The sequence below is a fragment of the Megascapheus bottae genome, chromosome 7 (assembly GCF_031878675.1).
Source record: "Megascapheus bottae isolate mThoBot1 chromosome 7, mThoBot2.hap1, whole genome shotgun sequence".
In the NCBI taxonomy this organism is placed as follows: domain Eukaryota; kingdom Metazoa; phylum Chordata; class Mammalia; order Rodentia; family Geomyidae; genus Megascapheus; species Megascapheus bottae.
Genome location: NC_143515.1, coordinates 23014749 through 23031831, shown reverse-complemented (window position 1 = coordinate 23031831; position 17083 = coordinate 23014749). Strand labels below are relative to the sequence as shown.

Here is a 17083-nt window from a genome sequence, read left to right as displayed (position 1 = left end):
ATAACTAATGTAAGGGAAATAAACAAAATATTGTAACTAATAAGAGAATTAGGGATGTTAGCAAGTGAATACCTGCTTTAGGAAATTACAAGTTCTACACTGTTACACTATTACCCTTTAGATATAGAAAAGATAAGGAATGCTGATATTTGGTAGAAAATATTGTAGATGAGGGGCCGGGAGTTTGGCCTAGTGCTTACCTAGCATGCCCAAAGACCCAGGTTTGATTCCTCGGTACCATGTACATAGAAAAAAGCTGAAAGTGGTAAAACTCTGGCCTTTAGAAAGCCCAAGGACAGTGTTCAGGCCCTGAGTTCAAGTCCTAGGACTGCCAAAAATAACTAAATAAATAAATAAATATATATGTATGTATGTATGTATAGTAGGTGAGATTTATTCATTTTTTATTTTGCCTTAATCTGCAGGACCCTCTTTAAGAGAACCATCCCCCATTATCTATAGAATAATGAAAGAGCTAAGGGGGAAACAATTTTATCCAGAGGATCTAGATGATGGTATGTATAGAAATTGCTTATATTTTCCCTTTATAGACATGTATTGTTTTTGCCCAAGTGCCAGACTAATCTGTGTTGAGGACAAGATTTTAGTTTAGGAATATTTGGGGTGATTATTATGAGAATGCTAACAAACACCTTAGGGGCTAGGAGTTTGGCTTAGTGGTAGAGTGCCTACTCAGTTTGCACAAAGACCAGGTTTGATTCCTCGGTACCACTTACATAAAATAAAGCTGGAAAGTGGTGCTGTGGCTCAAGTGGTAGAGCTCTACCTTGAAAAAGCCCAAGAACAGTGTTAAAGCCCCCCCTACTGGCAAAAAAAAAACCCCACCTTATTATATGCTTCCCATCTTGTTTTTTTGTTTTGTTTTTTATTTCTTTAGCATTGTCTTCCTTGTGAACTGTCCCGGTTTTGTTTTTGTGATACAGGTGTTTGAACTCAGGCCTTGCTAGGCAGGCACTCTACCACTTACACTTTGGCCTTTGAGGTAGGGGCTCATTCAGTTTGGCTTGAACTACATCCTGTTTGTGCTTCCTTGTGACACCAGATATGTGTGTACCACTGTGCCCAGCCATTGTCAAGGGATCATGAATTTATTCCTGGACTGGCCTTGAGTCACTATCCCCTAATCTCTGTTCCCCAAATAAGATTACAGGCTTGAGTTACTTTGCCACCTATTTGTTGACAAAATGTTTATTTATATTTCTGGCATGAAAATACATTGCATCCTTATCTACTAAAGCTCTTATAAACTTTTAATTTTCAGATAAATTTTTTCAGTCTGCCATGAATGCTGTAAGTACTTTTGTTTAATTTCATTTTCTCTTCAAAGATTACTTCCCTTTTCTTAATTTTATCTGTAATTGGGGGCTGTGATTCTTCAATCTCAACTTCTGTTCATGTTTTTGCCTCTATTTTCTTGAAAATACATCGTTTTAGATCCCATAACAATTCTACCCTTTGTCATATTCAATGCCTTTTGGCCTGTCTTTTTTTTTTTTTTTCTTGCCTGTCTGGGGCTTGAGCTCTGAGCCTAAGCACTGGCTTTGAGTTTTCTCAAGGCTAGCACTCTACCACTTGAGATAAGTTTTCAGAATATTTTGTATTTATCCTGTTAGTGAACTTTTAAAAATGATAAATATTTTATTTTTCTGTTTGTCATGCTGATCATTGGGAAAATTTCACAGAATTCCCATGAGCACAATATGTTCTATTTCCAGAGATCTCAAGGTTTTGTGTTTTCAGTCTCCTCTGGCTGCGCACTAACACGCACAGACACAACTCTGCAGTAGTATATTTGTTAACAGCAGTCAATGTCTCATAAGGAGGAGCCATAAGTATTCTGTGGGTGATTTTTGCTCACAAGTGATGCCAGTCTGAGTATTCCATGTCTTTTTTAGTATTCCTTTCTAAAGATTTAATTGTTAAATCAAAATAATTTGGTTTTAATTGTTTAAAGGTTTAATTGTTAAATCAAAATATATTTACAAAAATTAGGTCTTCAACTCCTTTTAAATTCCATTTATTTAAATGCTATCAGCCAATAAATTGAATCAGCATAGCGTTTCACGAGAAACGTTAATATTTTTCTTAATCACTGCTTTACTTGTAAGAATGTCAAGAGTAATGCTACTTGCAAATTTTCAGTGCTCTTCTCTCCGAGATCTAGAACTTGCTTACCAAGTACATGACCTTTTAAATACGGGAGATAACCGGAAATTCGTTGGAACTGATGTTCATCGTAATTTCTATTAGTAAGTATATTGGAAATATGTCCTTATTTCTTATTTTAATTAGTAGATTGCACAGAAGGGAGGATCTTAGTGACCTTCATAACTCACTTGGGTGTTAAACAAGGTACCTGCAGTTAATAATGCATACTAAGTGAACACTTAGAAAACAAAGCAGTGGTAAAATTGCCAGATTTGGGGCTGGGAGTTTGGTCTAGTGGAGTGCTTGCCTCGCATGCATGAACCCCTGGATTCGATTCCTTGGTACCACATATACAAAAAAGACTAGAAGTAATGCTGTAGCTCAAGTGGTAGAGTACTTACCTTGAGAAAGCTCAAGGACAGTGCCCAGGTCTTGAGTTCAAAACCCTGGACTGAACAAAAACAAGCCAGATTTGGGGGTCTAGTTATGTTCTTTGAGAATTTCCTTTGTAATATTTTTAGTTCTACATATCTTATTTTTAATTTGTAACAAGCTGTGTTGGTCCATAAAGATTTTTTTTTCTCGGTCTCTTGGTTTAAGCTTCAAAGATTTAACATTCTGGAGGCTGTAGAGGCTCTGTCCAGAGCAGATAAAACATAAGATTAATTAGTGATCCAACTTATAGCTTCACATGTTTGTTTTGAGCGAAGGTAGCATTGAAGTTTGAACTCAGGGCCTTAGGCTTACTAGATAGACATTACAGCTGAGCCATGCCTCTAAGCTGCTTTTTGCTAGTTAGTGTTAAGATGGGATCTTGCTTCCTGTCCAAGTGTTCATCTGGACTCTGACTCACCTATTTTATGTGATCATTAGGATGACAGGGTCCATCTTCCTTCTGTCGAGGCTGGTCTGGAACCAGGATTCTCAAAGTTTTATCCTCTTAAGTTTAGGATAACATGTGCATGCCATTGCTCCCAGGTATGGGGAAGAAAGGTTCATGAACTGTGATCCTCCTGTTTCCAGCTAGAATTACAGATGTAAATGAGCTTCTGGCAAGTGGTTGTACTACATTCTTTTAATGAATATAATCTGTAATTTCAGTATCTGGTTGCCAGAATTCCAGAGGTATTCTGAGAAGGCTGTCATAAATGATAAGTTGAGGGTCCAAGATAGTGGGTATTAAGTCACTGGCCAATATTTCAACAATCATTTGTACACATCATTCTCCAGCTGTGTGATAAATTTCATTAATCATAACATTGCTAGATACGGAGATAGCAGACTAAACATGCCTTTTCTCTCTATCACAGTTCCAAGTTTTTCATTTTGATTTGTCTCATGGAACAAATTGATGTCACTTTGAAGTGGTATAAGAACCTGGTACCTTCTGTAAGATGATTCATTACTTGTCATTTATCTTGACATCTAAATTTGTAATTATGCTCCTGGTGAATACTTAAAAGAATATCTGAATTTTACTCATCAGGTCTTCTTTCCGCACTCTCAAAACATGGTGCATCTTCTTCAAGCATTGGATGTGGCCAATAGGCTAGAATTGATCCCTCAGATTTGGAGAGGTCAGTATCGGTTCTGTGTCCAGTAAGTCCATTGTGATTAACAGCATTGGTGAGGACTAACCTTCCATTTTTAATTGAAAGGAGCACATTAGTTGAGGTCTAGTTCAAAGCCAGTGCTCATGTTGCATTTTGGATGAGTAAACATTTGTTGAAAATGGCCCTTTGTGACATGAAAACAAGCTCATTTTGTACAGCTATTAAGTGGCATGATTTAGGGAAGATCGTGCAGACTAAGTGTGAATGTAGCTCTCTGACGTTAAAGCCTGTGCTCTCTTCTGTCCCAGGGTGTTCATCACTTGGGTTCCTAGTAGCTAGAGACAGTGTTAGCTTTCTTAGTGATGACACAAGTGTGGATTGGGCCAGAGAGGATCTCTCTTATGTATATAAATTGGCTGCAAGATGAGATGTGCTCTCTGTATGCTCATAGTATTTTATTAAATGATGACTGTATTAGCATTAAGTCAGTTTCTTCAATTTTCATGTCTGAAAAACTAAGTCAGGCCTTGCTATTTCTAAGACTGGTCTAATGACTACATAGACTACATAGAATACTGAATACTCCCAATTTTACTGTTATAAAACAGTGTCTGGTGGATACCCAAATATATTTCATTTGTTGTGTTAAATTCTAGTCTGGTTACTGGCAATATCTATTGTTGCTCTTGTCTTGTTCTTAAACTGTGAATCACCCTGCTGATTTTCTGAATCGTAGAATAAGCCTGAATTAGATGTCAATAATGTTTGGCTGGTTGATTGGTGCTGGTTATAGAGCTTGAATTCAGGACCTTATGTTCTTGCTCAGCTGCTTTTTTTTTTTTTTTATACAGTTGGCCTTATACTGCTTCAGTTATACCTCCAGATTGGGCTTTTTATTGGTTAATTGGAGAGAATCTATCAGAGTTGCATGCCCCACCTGGTTCAGTCCTCAATCCTCAGATTTCAGTTTCCCAAGTAGAGATATGGCTACAAGTTTTGTTTTTGGTTTTGTGTAATTTTTGTTATTATAAAAATGATGTGCACAGGGGTTATAGTTTTCCTGGGGTTTGAACTCTGGGCTTGGTACCATCCCTGAGCTCTTTTCCCTCAAGACTAAGTGCTCTATGACTTTGAGACACAGCACCACTTTTGACTTTTTCTGTGATTAATTGGAGCCTCATGGAATTTTCTGCCCAAGCTGGCTTCAAACTTCAGTCCTCAGATCTCAGCCTCCTGAGTAGCTAGGATTATAGTCATGAGCCACCGGTACAGGAGTACATTTCTTTTTTGGCGTGTCACCCCTCTCTTGGCCAGTTTTTCCCTCCCATCCCTGCCTACAAGTTATGTAGCGCATTTTTAACATGGTGTCCAGTGGATATCATCATTGCATTTGTTCACCCTTTGTCCTTCCATTTCTCTGCCTCGTGTGTGTGTGTGTGTGTGTGTGTGTGTGTGTGTGTGTGTGTGTGTGTTTCCATTAAAAAATCTGACTAACAACAAACAGTGAACTTGACACTTTGGTGATGAATATTGGTATTCGTTGTCTTCTTCAGATTGTAAAGAATATGGTTACATGTTTCACAATGATCTAAGGGAGGAAATCCTGCTGCTCATGGCAAGGGATAAGCATCCACTACAGGTAGGAGATGTCTTCAAGTTCAAGCTTCTTATCATTATTACACATGTATTCACCAATGTGTCATTTGTCACAAAGACAATGTCCTTAAATAGTTAAGGACAGTTCTGGTTATGATACACGGAAGAATATGTTGCTCTTAAAAAAATAGCTTTTTCATTCCTCTAGTCCAGGGCAAATGAGAAAATAATTGTCAATCCTGTAAAGAGCAACCTACTTAAAAAATTCTAGCTAAAAGAAAACTTGTAGTTGAAGATATTAGTAATCTAATTATCTATTTCAAGCCAAGGTCCTTTTTATTGAATTATTTTTAAATCCATGTCATATGTTGAGATGCTAAAATATATTGCTCACATAATTTAATGGTCCTTTGGCAGTCTCCTAAGCTTAAATTCTGGCGAGACCAACTGAGCAGTTCTGATTTTTGGGTCTTCTCAGCTTCAGATAACATTTGCCGAGTGTGCTGCTGATATCAAATCCACATATGAAGAAAGCCAAACATCCAGTCAGAGAGCTCTCAATTGGCCAGCCAACTCTCTCAACTGTATAGCTCTCCTCTTCTTAAGAGCTGAGAGAACCCAGGAAGCCTGGTGAGTACAGATGGCAAGTATAAACCAGAAACATTTGTACATTTGGTTCTAAAATATTTACCCCGGTCCCTGGATAGAGGTTCTCTAGACATTCTCTAGAATGTCTTCTCTGGTTTCATGGGAACTTGGAAAAAATAGCTAAAAAGTAAGCTTCTAGAAAACCGATATGCATAATACATTTAAGCAGAGGGTAAAGTTCAGATGAGCTGAAAGCTGAAAATTCTCTTTGAATTTCTATCTTCTCTTTCACTTTTTTTTTAAAGTGGTACTGAGGTTTGAACTCAGTGCCTTGAATTTGTTAGGTAGACAGTCTATTACTTGAGCCATACCACCAAGGCCTCAATTTCTGCTTTCAGTAAGTCACGTGGCTGTCATTATTAAATGTGTACTACTAATCAGTGTGGCTAATTTAAGAATAATTCCACCTGTCATTGTGGAATGTTCTGCTGCCAAATGTAACCCATGTAACTTCCTTTGTCTGCTTCCATAAATGAACAAGCTGATCAAAAAAACAAATGGTCATTTGTGTTACCAAAGTATCATTTTCAAATGTAAAATATGGGTGCTGAACTTAGATTCAGAAAACATGATTTTGAGAAGAATCCATTCTTGGCTTGTGCTGTCATGTTCTGGCTGTGCCTTTATTAGTACATCATTCAGGTTGATTGTCAGTGACTTAGAAACTTCATTTGGAAAAATAAGCAAAAACGATAAAAGAGCCATACTTAGTTCTCTGCCTTATTTTGTGTTGAATATAATGTATATTTGAAGAGTATAGTTGAGGTCCTGGGGGTGAGAGCATGGCCTAGTGGTAGAGTGCTTGCCTAGCATGCACAAAGCCCTGGGTTGAACTCATTGGTTCCACATATACACATAAAGCCGGAAATGGTGCTGTGGCCCAAGTGGTAAAGTGCTAGCCAACGAAAGCCCTAGGAAGTGCCCAGGCCCTAAGTTCAAGACCCAGGACAGGCAAAAAAAGTTGAGATCCTGTACATGGCTTCATACATACCAGTCCAAAATGTGGCTTTTCACTGGCTCCAGGAAAGATGGCTAACTTTTACACATCACCTGCCAGCACCTGTGTTGGTTGTACATGCTGTTTAGGTCAGTCAGGTGGGCAGTCACTGGTATGAACCAGGCTATGATGATTGGCGCAGGGGTACGGACCTCAGCTGAGTCATGGGAGCTGAGTGTATGTGTTTCGCCATTGTCTTGCATGTGGCAGGGTAGTGGTATACACATGCATGAGAATGTTGCCTCAGTCTGAGCCTGTTCCTTACAACTGAGTTGACTGACCCAGGATGTTGGAAGACGCAGGCTAGGCTAGAATGTAGGAGGTGTTACTTCTGGAGTGAATAACACTTTAACACCAGCCACTCCTCAGGTTTACTGTTAGCTTGGATGGTATGGATATGTGTAGAAGTTGGTGAGGTGTTTAAACACCTGAGCTGATACTGATGCAAAGACAGGGATTTGCCCTAGTTTTGCAGGGAGGGGTGGTTGAGGGGGTGAGGGAGCATTTGCAGGGTGGCAGAGATCAGAAGAACCAACCATTGAGTCTTCAGGAACTTAAGTGTGTAGTAGGAAGAAAATGATTATCTGAAGAGCTTTGGGGAAAATTGCATCACATAATTGCCTTCTATTCTATTTTTTCTATTAGTAATCACCTTTCCTATCTCCTCTTGCACAGGGAAATGTTGAGACTTTTCAGAAAGCATAATAAAATCCCTAGGTAAGTTGAAAGTAATAGGTTTCACTTGATAGAGGCTGGAATTAGTCACATGGATTTGGCATATTATGGATTGGGGTTTGATCATTTATCTTGGCCACAGCTCTGGACACCCTTTGATTAGCAGTGTACTAGTATCAAAGTCAATCTAAGGCAAACAGCTCAGTGATTACAACAGATTGCGGTTACATTGAGTAGGTGGTTCTCAATAAAACTACATTGAATGTTCATTGTCTCTATTGGAGCTTTAAATCTAGACTTTATGTAACTTGACTTGGGAGGCTGCCATTGGGGATTTTATTAATGTACTACTTTGGCTTTTGCCTATAATGAGGGCTGGGAGTTTGGCCTAGTGGTAGAGTGCTTGCCTACCACACAGGAAGACCCGGGTTTGATTCCTTGGTACCACATCTATAGAAAAAGCCAGAAGTGGCACTGTGGCTCAAGTGGTAGAGCTTTAGCCTTGAGAAAACCCAAGGACAGTTCTCAGGCCCTGACCCTGGACTGGGGAAGAAAAAAATCTTTAATGAGATACTTAGGATTTAACTCAAGGCTTTGCACTTGCTAGGCAAGTGCTCTGCCACGAGTTTGCATTTCATATAGGTTCTCTTCCCTAACTTTACCTTGATCCTCTCTTGTGCTTCTCTACCTCTTGGGTAGCTGGGATTACAAGTGTGCACCATCATGAATGGTTTACCTGAGTCGTTGATTAAAGGGTAGAAAATTGTTTAATCTTTTACACATTTTGCCTTGTTTTCTAGAAATGGGTTGCTGGATGAGTTTCTGGACGCTGCAAAAGCATCTGATAGTCCTGTTCAGGCCATTGAGGTGGTGAAGCTGGCAAGTGCCTTGAGCTTGCCTGTTTGTAAGGCCCTTGCCCAGAGAGTAATGGACTTTGCAGAACCTAAGCCAGAACCTAAGTAAGTAGAGCCTAACTGTTCACTGAGAGGGAACAAACCACGTTTTGCCTGTGCAGATGTTTACAGCATTTCTCCAGTATTTTATTCTTGCAAGATGTAGAAAAATGACTATCTTTTATAAAAATCAAGGAAGCCTTCTGTAGAGATTGGGGCTGTTGGAATCTGATGAACTGCAGAGGAACTTCCAGTGTCTTTTCCTTACAGGATAGCCCTGACCAAACTAACTTCATTGCACAGTGAAGATGATGACGGCAGCAGTGACAGTGACAGTGACAGTGACAACAAGTGGAAGTGAGATGGCCTTGGCATGCGGTGAATACAAAGAAAATAAGAATAAGAATATGCGGATTTGGTACATTTATTACTGTGCAGTAGATAAAATTCTGACTGTAGATTAAGTTCATAAAATTTACTGAAATATAGTGCTCAAAGTTTATCATTTAACCAGAAGCACTGCAGTTTACACACACAGCACACCTTCACATTGGTGCAACACGCTGCAACAATGCTGCCACAGTGGTGCCACCATCAATGCGGTGATGTTCTATAGCTTTTCTTAGCTTATATTCTGGACTTTCCATGACTGGCAATAAAAATCTAAAGAAGGTTTTCATGCAGTTATATCATAATTGCTGCTGGATCAGTAGTAGCCCAGTTTTGATTGCATTTAGATAGACGTATTTCACAATTGAGTAAACTTAGGTCCCATAATGAAGACTGAGTAAATACAGTCATTAATGTACATTTGTATTTTCCATTACTTGTCCTAGTCTTCCCACTAGAATCCCAAATGTGATTTATGGACCAAGTGTAGCTCAGTGCTAAGGGTCTTGCCTTAGTTCTGGGGGCTGAGTAACGCCATGTCTAATTTTGAGCTATATCATTGCTATTGTGAATTACTTTCTGCTGAGAAGCAAGGCAACACACAAGTGTTATTACTTTGAGGCAAGGGGGAATAAGGCAAGGTGCACGAGGCAAAACACGTGGACCTCCCTGTCCCACCCACCTTTTTGCTATTTTACCTGGAGGGACTTCCTCAAAAAGGGGGTTGGGGTTAGAGTTCCTTCCTTGACAGATCTCCCTGACATGTCTGTTTGTCCTCCTGGGAAGGAGGGCTGGGTGCAGGTGGTCAGTGGGCCCTTTCCTCTCTCAGCTCATCCTGGTTGGGGGGCGTGTTCTCCCTATCCCTCCTGCTGATCAAGAAGGACCAGGAACGGAAGACCCCGACACCTTAGCATACATTAGTCCTTGCTGGAACTCAGTACCAGCAAAAAACAAAAATTTGCCTCTTGGTTAGCACCATTCTGCTATTCTTTAAGGGATAAATTAGGACTGTTTACAAGGGTATGGCATGTCTTATTGACATGATCCTGCTGTTCATCAAGTTGCTAAAGGATTTGTGATTTGTTGTTCATTATGAGACTCGAACTTGGTCTGGGAGCTATCCCTGGACTCTTTTGCTTAACACTTTTACCACTTGGAGCCAAAGTATCACTAATGCGTTTCCTGTGGTTAAATGGAGACAAGTGTCTTTCAGACTTTGTTGCCTAGGCTGGCTTTGAACACCATTCCTCAGCTCTCAGCCTCCTGAGTAGCTAGGATGACTGGTGTGGAAACCAATTAGAGGAACATTCTTCTATCCCCAGGGAATTGTACCACATATTTGCACATATGTGGTTCCCAGATTTACTAAGGCCTTCTGTGGTATTCTACTCTGTCAGGGTTTACACGCACAGGATGCTGGACTGATACCTGGTAACTTCATTTTTAGATACATATGCTGGTCTCTGTAGGCCAAAATCCATGATTATATCCTTGGAAACTTAGGCATTTGGTTTATTATCACCTAAAATAAAAGTCTGGTTTGAGGAATGGAGGAAAGTGGTAATACTCAACTTCTGAGGAGTAGCTAGCTACCTGGAAGGCTGTTCTTCTTTCCCTTATGTCTCTAGCTGTTAGGTCCGACTGAAAGAAATGACTTCTTCCCTTGGCTCTCTCTCCCTGCACCCTGAAAATCCCCACCAGCACCTGTAACCCTGGGAACTGGCATGCCGGGGGCCAGTGAAAGGTCTCCACTGAGGTATTTCCCCACCCTCTTGAGATCACATCCATTTCCGATGCGTGTATATCCCTCCCCCTGTATAATCTATCACTTCCCGCCATAAGCTCTCTTGTTGGCCTGACTCCATCTTGGGTGGCAGGAGTCTGCTCACTCCTCATGCAATAAACCCTCTTTTCCTGAACTGCATGGAATTTCCTTTCTGCAGCCCTTACACTAGCTTATTAACACCCTGAGATGGCAAATCTGTTCAGTGTATATTCTTCAGTAGTCCTTAGTTGGGTTGCAACTCTCTTCTCACCCACACTGTAATTGAATCATCACATAACTGCAGCGGTATATTTCTAAAAGACCTTATTAAGTGGCCATTACTTACTATTATTATTTGCCAGTCCTGGGGCTTGAACTCAGGACATGGTCACTGTCCTTGAGCTTTCTCAAGGTTAGCACTCTGATACTGAAACCATCATACCACTTCTAGTTTTTTCTGTATTATGTAATTCCAAGGAATCAAATCCAGGGCTTTTCATGAATGCTAGGCAAGCACTCTACCCCTAGGCCATATTCCCAGCCCTGGTGCCATCTTTTTTTTTTTGGGGGGGGGGCCAGTCCTGGGGACTGAACTTGGCCTGAGCACTGTCCATGGGATTTTTCAAGGCTAGCTTTCTGCCACTTGAGCCACAGCACCACTTCTGGCTTTTTCAATGTATGTGGTACCAAGGAATCGAACCCAGGTCTTTGTGTATGCTAGGCAAGCACTCTACCACTGGGTCAAACTCCCGGTTTACTCATTGGCAGTAGAACAGTTCTCAGCTGTTTGTATGGGAAAAGCATAACCTACAAATCAGTTCATATATTAATAGGATGATGTGGGGAGGCAGACTCCAGTCAGAACGAATAGTTTTGAAAAGCCCAGATGATTAAGTAGCTGGTATTGTTTTATGACTATGCCTTGGGTACCAACATTAACAGCATATAAGCAGCCCCATGTCAAAAAATCACAAAAGTAGTCAGTGGGACCTGAGGCTATTGAAGCTGTTTGGGTAACAGTCCTGGGCTAGAGCGCAGGGCCTGTCACTGTCCTTGGGCTTTCTCAAGCTGGTGCTCTACCACTTGAGCACTGTGAAACTCTTTAATTAACTACCAAAAAAACTGGAAGTGGGGCCGGGAGTTTGGCATAGTGGTAGAGTGCTTGCCTAGCATGCACGAAGACCTAGGTTCGATTCCTCAGTACCCCACATACATAGCAAAAAGATGGAAGGCTCAAGTGGTAGAGTGCTAGCCTTGAGAAAGTCGAAGGACACTGCTCAAGCCCTGAGCTCAAGCCCAGGACTGGAAAAAAAAAACAAAAAAACTGGAAGTAGAACTTTTTCAGTTGGAAGAGCACTAGTCTTTTTTTTTTTTTTTTTTTTGCCAGTCCTGGGCTTGAGCTCAGGGCCTGAGCACTGTCCTTGGGCTTTCTCAAGGCTAGAACTCTACCACTTGAGCCTCAGCACCACTTCCGGCTTTTTTTTCTATATATGTGGTACCAAAGAATCAAACCCGGGTCTTCATGCATGCTAGGCAAGAACTTTAACCACAAGGCCAAACTCCTGGCCCCAAGAGCACTAGTCTTTAGCAAAGGAATCTCAGACTGCCCAGGTCTTGAGCTCAAACCCCAGGACCAGCACCCAAAAAGTGGAGGGAAGGGGGCAGTAAGAATTCCCCAAGAAGGGAGAAAAGGAGTCTCTTCAATACTGTGTCTGAATTAGAAGTGACATTATTTCTGCTTTACTAGAACACCTGATTGAGGATTTTTGGTTTTTTTTTTTTTTTTTTGCCAGTTTTGGAGCTTGGACTCAAGGCCTGAGCGCTGTCCTTGGACTTTTTTTTTCTCAAGGCTAGAGCTCTACCACTTGAGCCACAACACCACTTCCAGCCTTTTTTTTTTTTTTTTTTTAATGTGTGTGGTACCAAGGAATTGAACCAGGGTCTTCGTGCATGCTAGGCAAGCACTCTACCACTAGGCCAAACTCCTGGCCCTGATTGAGGACTTTTAACAATAAAATATTTTACAGCACTACATCAAAGTTAAGCAAGAAGGCTTAAGAGCATTAGAATTTCTCAGATGGCATTAGAATGAAAATGAGACCTGTCAAGACCTTAAAGTTACTGAGTATCTTTAGCTGCTCTATCAACATCACACCAAGAACTACTCTTGAGGACTGTTCTGTTGCTGGTTACGTGCCTGAATGCTAAAATTTAGGGCAGTCTGTCCTTCAATCTGCAGGAAGTGACATCAGTTTTTTTAACAACTAGAATTAGTTAATGTTGCAGATGAAAGTCCAAACCTGTGTAATTGGTTTTTTTTTTTTTTTGGCCAGTCCTGGGCTACTGAGGGCCACTCAGCCTGAGTACTAGCCTTGTGGGGGTTTTTTGTTTTTTGGGTTTTTTTTTCCCCACTCAAGGCTAGAGCTCTACCACTTGAGCCACAGCACCACGTCTGGTTTTTTTCTATGTGGTACCAAGGAATCCAACCTGGGTCTTCGTGCATGCTAGGCAAGCACTCTACCACTAGGCCAAACTCCTGCCCCCTCTTGGTGTTGAAATGTGACAGTTAAAGTCTCTGGAAAGATAAATAGCCATTCCATTTTATCTTTAAATCAAGTGATTTCAAGGAATTTTAGCAGGAAATATATATTTGATTCAATAATAAATCTATGTAAAAAGACACAGGATAATCAGAAAGGTACAAAGGTCTAGGCAATGAACAAACCAGGGTTGAAGCTTTATTACAGAAATGCTGCTCATGCTATTTTTTGGTTCACTGAAATCCTAGCTACTGGGGAGACTTCAGATGACAAAAGCAGCGTTCAAAGTAACTGGAGCTGTGACTCGTGTTATAAGTGTTAATGCAAAAAAAAGTTCACCGCCCCCCCCTCCCCCCCATGCTGTCAAATTTACTGAGTTTAGTATTGCTGGTGTCAAGTCTAAAAACTTTTCTCAGAGCTTAACAGATTTTGAAAACAGGAAGTGAGAGGTCAAGATAACTTGTTTGCTTTTCAGCTTTTCAGCACAACCTAGACTTGGCTGCTTGTACAACAATCACTATTCTCTTGGTCTCTACCACTCAGCCTTTCTAGAACCTAACCAGTAAGCTAGAGAAACTACATTTACCTCACATAAGTAAGCTGTAATGGTTGATTGGCCTTTTCCTGTCCCTAGATAATATCAAACTGAGTAAAGCCTAGACGCATAGACCTCTGCTCTAACTCATGATTCTATGACTGCTAGACCCCATAAAGATAGACTTAAGCCTTATTTCCCTTTTTGTGTTAACTCAGTCTGTTCTGTACTTGGGTCAGGCAAGTTTAAAACGAGCTGGAAAACTCATCTAAAAATTAGAGAATACAGTTATCCAGAATCTGTTGAGAAAGCAGAGGATTTAGCACTTTACAAAGTCTTTACAAAGACTGTTTTAAATTGTTACTGATTTTGGAACTCTAAACAACGTTGAAGTTAACATCAGTTTTTTTTTTTTTAATTAAATCAGGAAACATGAATTTTAAAAGGTTACAACACTGCCAGCAAGGAATCTATGAACAAGGCAATCCTGTTTATGGATAAAACAGAGACAAATAATGAAAGTGCTGACTTGGGTTTATATGATCTTCATAGATGTACTTAATTGTGGTGTGATTATGGCCTACAGTTTAAATGGAAAGCACTGAAATTAAGCTGACCTACCTAACTGGCCCAGGCTTACGCACCTTTCCTCTCAACCCTAGCTCTTCGTGGATTGTGTGGTCTTGATGTAGAGTTCAGAATTCTTATCACTTCAGGGATAACTGAGGACCTCTCAGGAAGTTAGCTGGATGAGGAATGTGCAAAAACAATCAGGCATCCCACCTCCTAAGATTTAAAAGCCAGAGCTTTTTTGTTGTGTTTGCAGAACTAAACCACCTAGTGAATTTAGATAAAATGATATCTGAAGCAAAGTTTTATGGGCTCTAAGAAAAACTCAGTCTGTTAATGTATTCCTAAATAAAATATACTCTTCATATGACTATTTTAACACTGCATGTTCAGAATGTCATGACACTTTAAAGGTATTCCAAACAGCCTATTATCTTAGGAAGGTTCCTCAGCCTACAGGTGATACCCACAGCACTTCTACCTTCAGAAGTTCTGGGAAGTTTATGAAGCAGGTATTCCCATCAGAAAAACTTCAGTATTGATGTATTGGAAGGGAGCATAAGGAACAAGGTAACATTGTTACCCTAGCCCAATAATCTTACAAGGCTGACAGCTGTACAGTGACTCACTCCAAAAAGAACTTAGGAGGGGAAATGGTCTTGTTATTTAAAGATGGCACTGGAGTAGTTACTCAAGATGGCAATTGTGCCAGTGTTTAGCAAGGTGAACTGAGAATTCTGTGGGTTTTAGAGCACTGCAGAATTATTCAGTTCCTTTCTTCAAATTCCAGGATCACTATTTCCACGTTAAAGAATGCATTCAAATGCTAGAGAAAGGCACAAGTAGGAATAGTAGGCAATGGTTTTAGAACTACTTCGTGTAAATACTTAGACATATGTGTATTTGACCCCAATTGGGAATATAAAAGCCTTGGGTTGCATACAAACACCTCATGCTTTCAAATTGCTAGAACAATATATCTCCACCTATTAGTAAAGTGACATTTGAACTTGTACACTCCTCGTGTTTTTGACCAAAGAGGACCAATTCACCCACACGTTTAAAGCCAAGAAGCATGCACTGGGACTTCTGGTGACCCAGAAGTTCCTACATCCCCTGCTGCTCCTCAGAAAGGTGGCTCACACAAGCTGGAAGTGGTCATTTCTGAAAAGGGAAAGGGATAAGGTACTCGGTTTTCATTGTGTTGCTTTATTCAGTTTGCTCCAAGGGCAGAATCAATAGCAGGGATCACAAACATTATTTTGATTGGCTCACAAGCCTGATCAGTAAAACCTGAAAAACAGGAAATGTTACACAAGTTGCAAAGAAAGCACTCCTGGAGTTCATTGACATGATAGCATGGAAAGAAGATAAATGCAACAGGTGTTAACATTTAAGTACAGGACTGTAACCTGCTTATGTCTAGACAATTCTGGAACCCTTGTTGCAAACCCTTATATCACTGCTGATTTCCTTTGACATGAAATAAGACATTACACATCTTTTTCTCAACCTTACTCTTCTTGTACTTTAGTGCTTCCTGCTCCTACAGCGCTGGCATATGCTGTCAGGATCTCCACTATCTGTTTAGTTTCTAGGGTCATTCGGGCTTCCTTCAGCCAGTCCTGTGCCACACGTCTGGACTCCCCTTTCAGCTGATTGACAAATTTTGCTGCCAGCTCCAGGTCACCATGCTCAATGCAATAAGAGGCATATGACAGTAATTTAAATGTGTTTATATCCTCAGGGCAGAGTTCTGCTGGTGGCTTCAGTTGCTTCGGTGGGAATAGGAGCAGGGACTGCAAGTAGGAGAGGAAGTACTGGTACAAGCTATTTCTGGTTTCATCAATCATCGCTACCCTTCCAGCTAGTTTTTGGACAGCATGGAAACGAGCCCTTAGGGTCTCTTCACTGTACACCCCCCGGGTCAGGGACTCTGGAGGAAGAGCTGCAGTTAAAGCTTGGGCAAATTCATTATCAGAACAGTTGACTCTGATGGCCTCAACTGCATTCTCCAGTGGGATAGTACGCTTCTCTGCAGATGAGGTCTTCATACTGTACTTTAATGCCTCCACTGAAAGCCAGAGTTGGTGAGCTTTTCTGGCTTCTTCTTCAGCAACTGCATGACCTACCAAAAAAAAAAAAAAGGCAAAACTGCTTTTCTCTCCACCTGATCACATGTCCACAGAACAGATGTACCCTTTTTTTTTTTTTTTTTTTGCCAGTCCTGGGCTTGGGCTCAGGGCCTGAGCACTGTCCTTGGGCTTTCTCAAGGCTAGAGCTCTACCACTTGAGCCTCAGCACCACTTCTGGCTTTTTTCTATGTATGTGGTAGCAAAGAATTGAACCCAAGTCTTCGTGCATATTAGGCAAGCAGTCTACCACTCGGTACATCTGGTCCCCAGATGTACCTTCAATAAGCTAAATCCACATATGTGGAAGATGGGACCTGAGACAGCCTCCTCCTGCCCACTTCATCACCTGTTAATTACATTTCTTTGCTAGCTGTCTTCTTCATAACAGGCATGACAATCTTTTTTACTAAAGTCAGAAAACAGAGGGTGCATATACAGAGTGTAAGTCTCCATTCCTCTTTATTGTGAGACAGAACTACTTCACAGTCAAAAAAGTACACAAGTCATTAGAATCTGCATTTTTTTTGTCATTCATGGGACTTGAGTTGTGGGTCTGGGCTCTGTCCCTGGGCTTTTATGCTTAACGCTAGCATTCTACCACTTGAGCCACAGCTCCA

The 17083-nt window shown here is 40.7% G+C and overlaps 2 protein-coding genes and 1 non-coding gene across 11 annotated transcripts in view; 2 read left to right on the top strand and 1 right to left on the bottom strand.

Moving 5' to 3' along the window:
* The window catches only part of Ptcd3 (pentatricopeptide repeat domain 3), a 33405-nt gene extending 24199 nt beyond the window's left edge, over positions 1–9206 (top strand). For 2 of the 4 annotated variants that reach the window (XM_090336560.1, XM_090336558.1), the window contains exons 15-24: positions 426–515; positions 1283–1311; positions 2164–2270; positions 3480–3558; positions 3656–3746; positions 5276–5361; positions 5797–5948; positions 7639–7680; positions 8439–8597; positions 8802–9206. In XM_090336560.1, coding sequence (XP_090192686.1) covers positions 426–515; positions 1283–1311; positions 2164–2270; positions 3480–3558; positions 3656–3746; positions 5276–5361; positions 5797–5948; positions 7639–7680; positions 8439–8597; positions 8802–8892 — 926 coding nt within the window. In that variant the 3' untranslated portion in view covers positions 8893–9206. Of the gene's footprint in view, positions 1–425; positions 516–1282; positions 1312–2163; positions 2271–3479; positions 3559–3655; positions 3747–5275; positions 5362–5796; positions 5949–7638; positions 7681–8438; positions 8598–8801 lie in introns of those variants that run through there. The other 2 variants (XM_090336557.1, XM_090336559.1) reach the window with 2 other exon arrangements.
* On the top strand, positions 7084–7220 carry LOC150060442 (small nucleolar RNA SNORD94). The gene has a single exon (XR_016536328.1). It is a non-coding gene; the product is annotated as a small nucleolar RNA SNORD94 (small nucleolar RNA).
* Positions 9207–15520: 6314 nt separating the features above from the next.
* Immt (inner membrane mitochondrial protein) overlaps positions 15521–17083 on the bottom strand; it is a 39399-nt gene continuing 37836 nt past the window's right edge. For all 6 annotated transcript variants that reach the window (XM_090336550.1, XM_090336554.1, XM_090336552.1 and 3 more), the window contains one exon: positions 15521–16459. In XM_090336550.1, the coding sequence (XP_090192676.1) occupies positions 15846–16459 (614 nt within the window). In that variant the 3' untranslated portion in view covers positions 15521–15845. The remainder of the gene's footprint in view (positions 16460–17083) is intronic.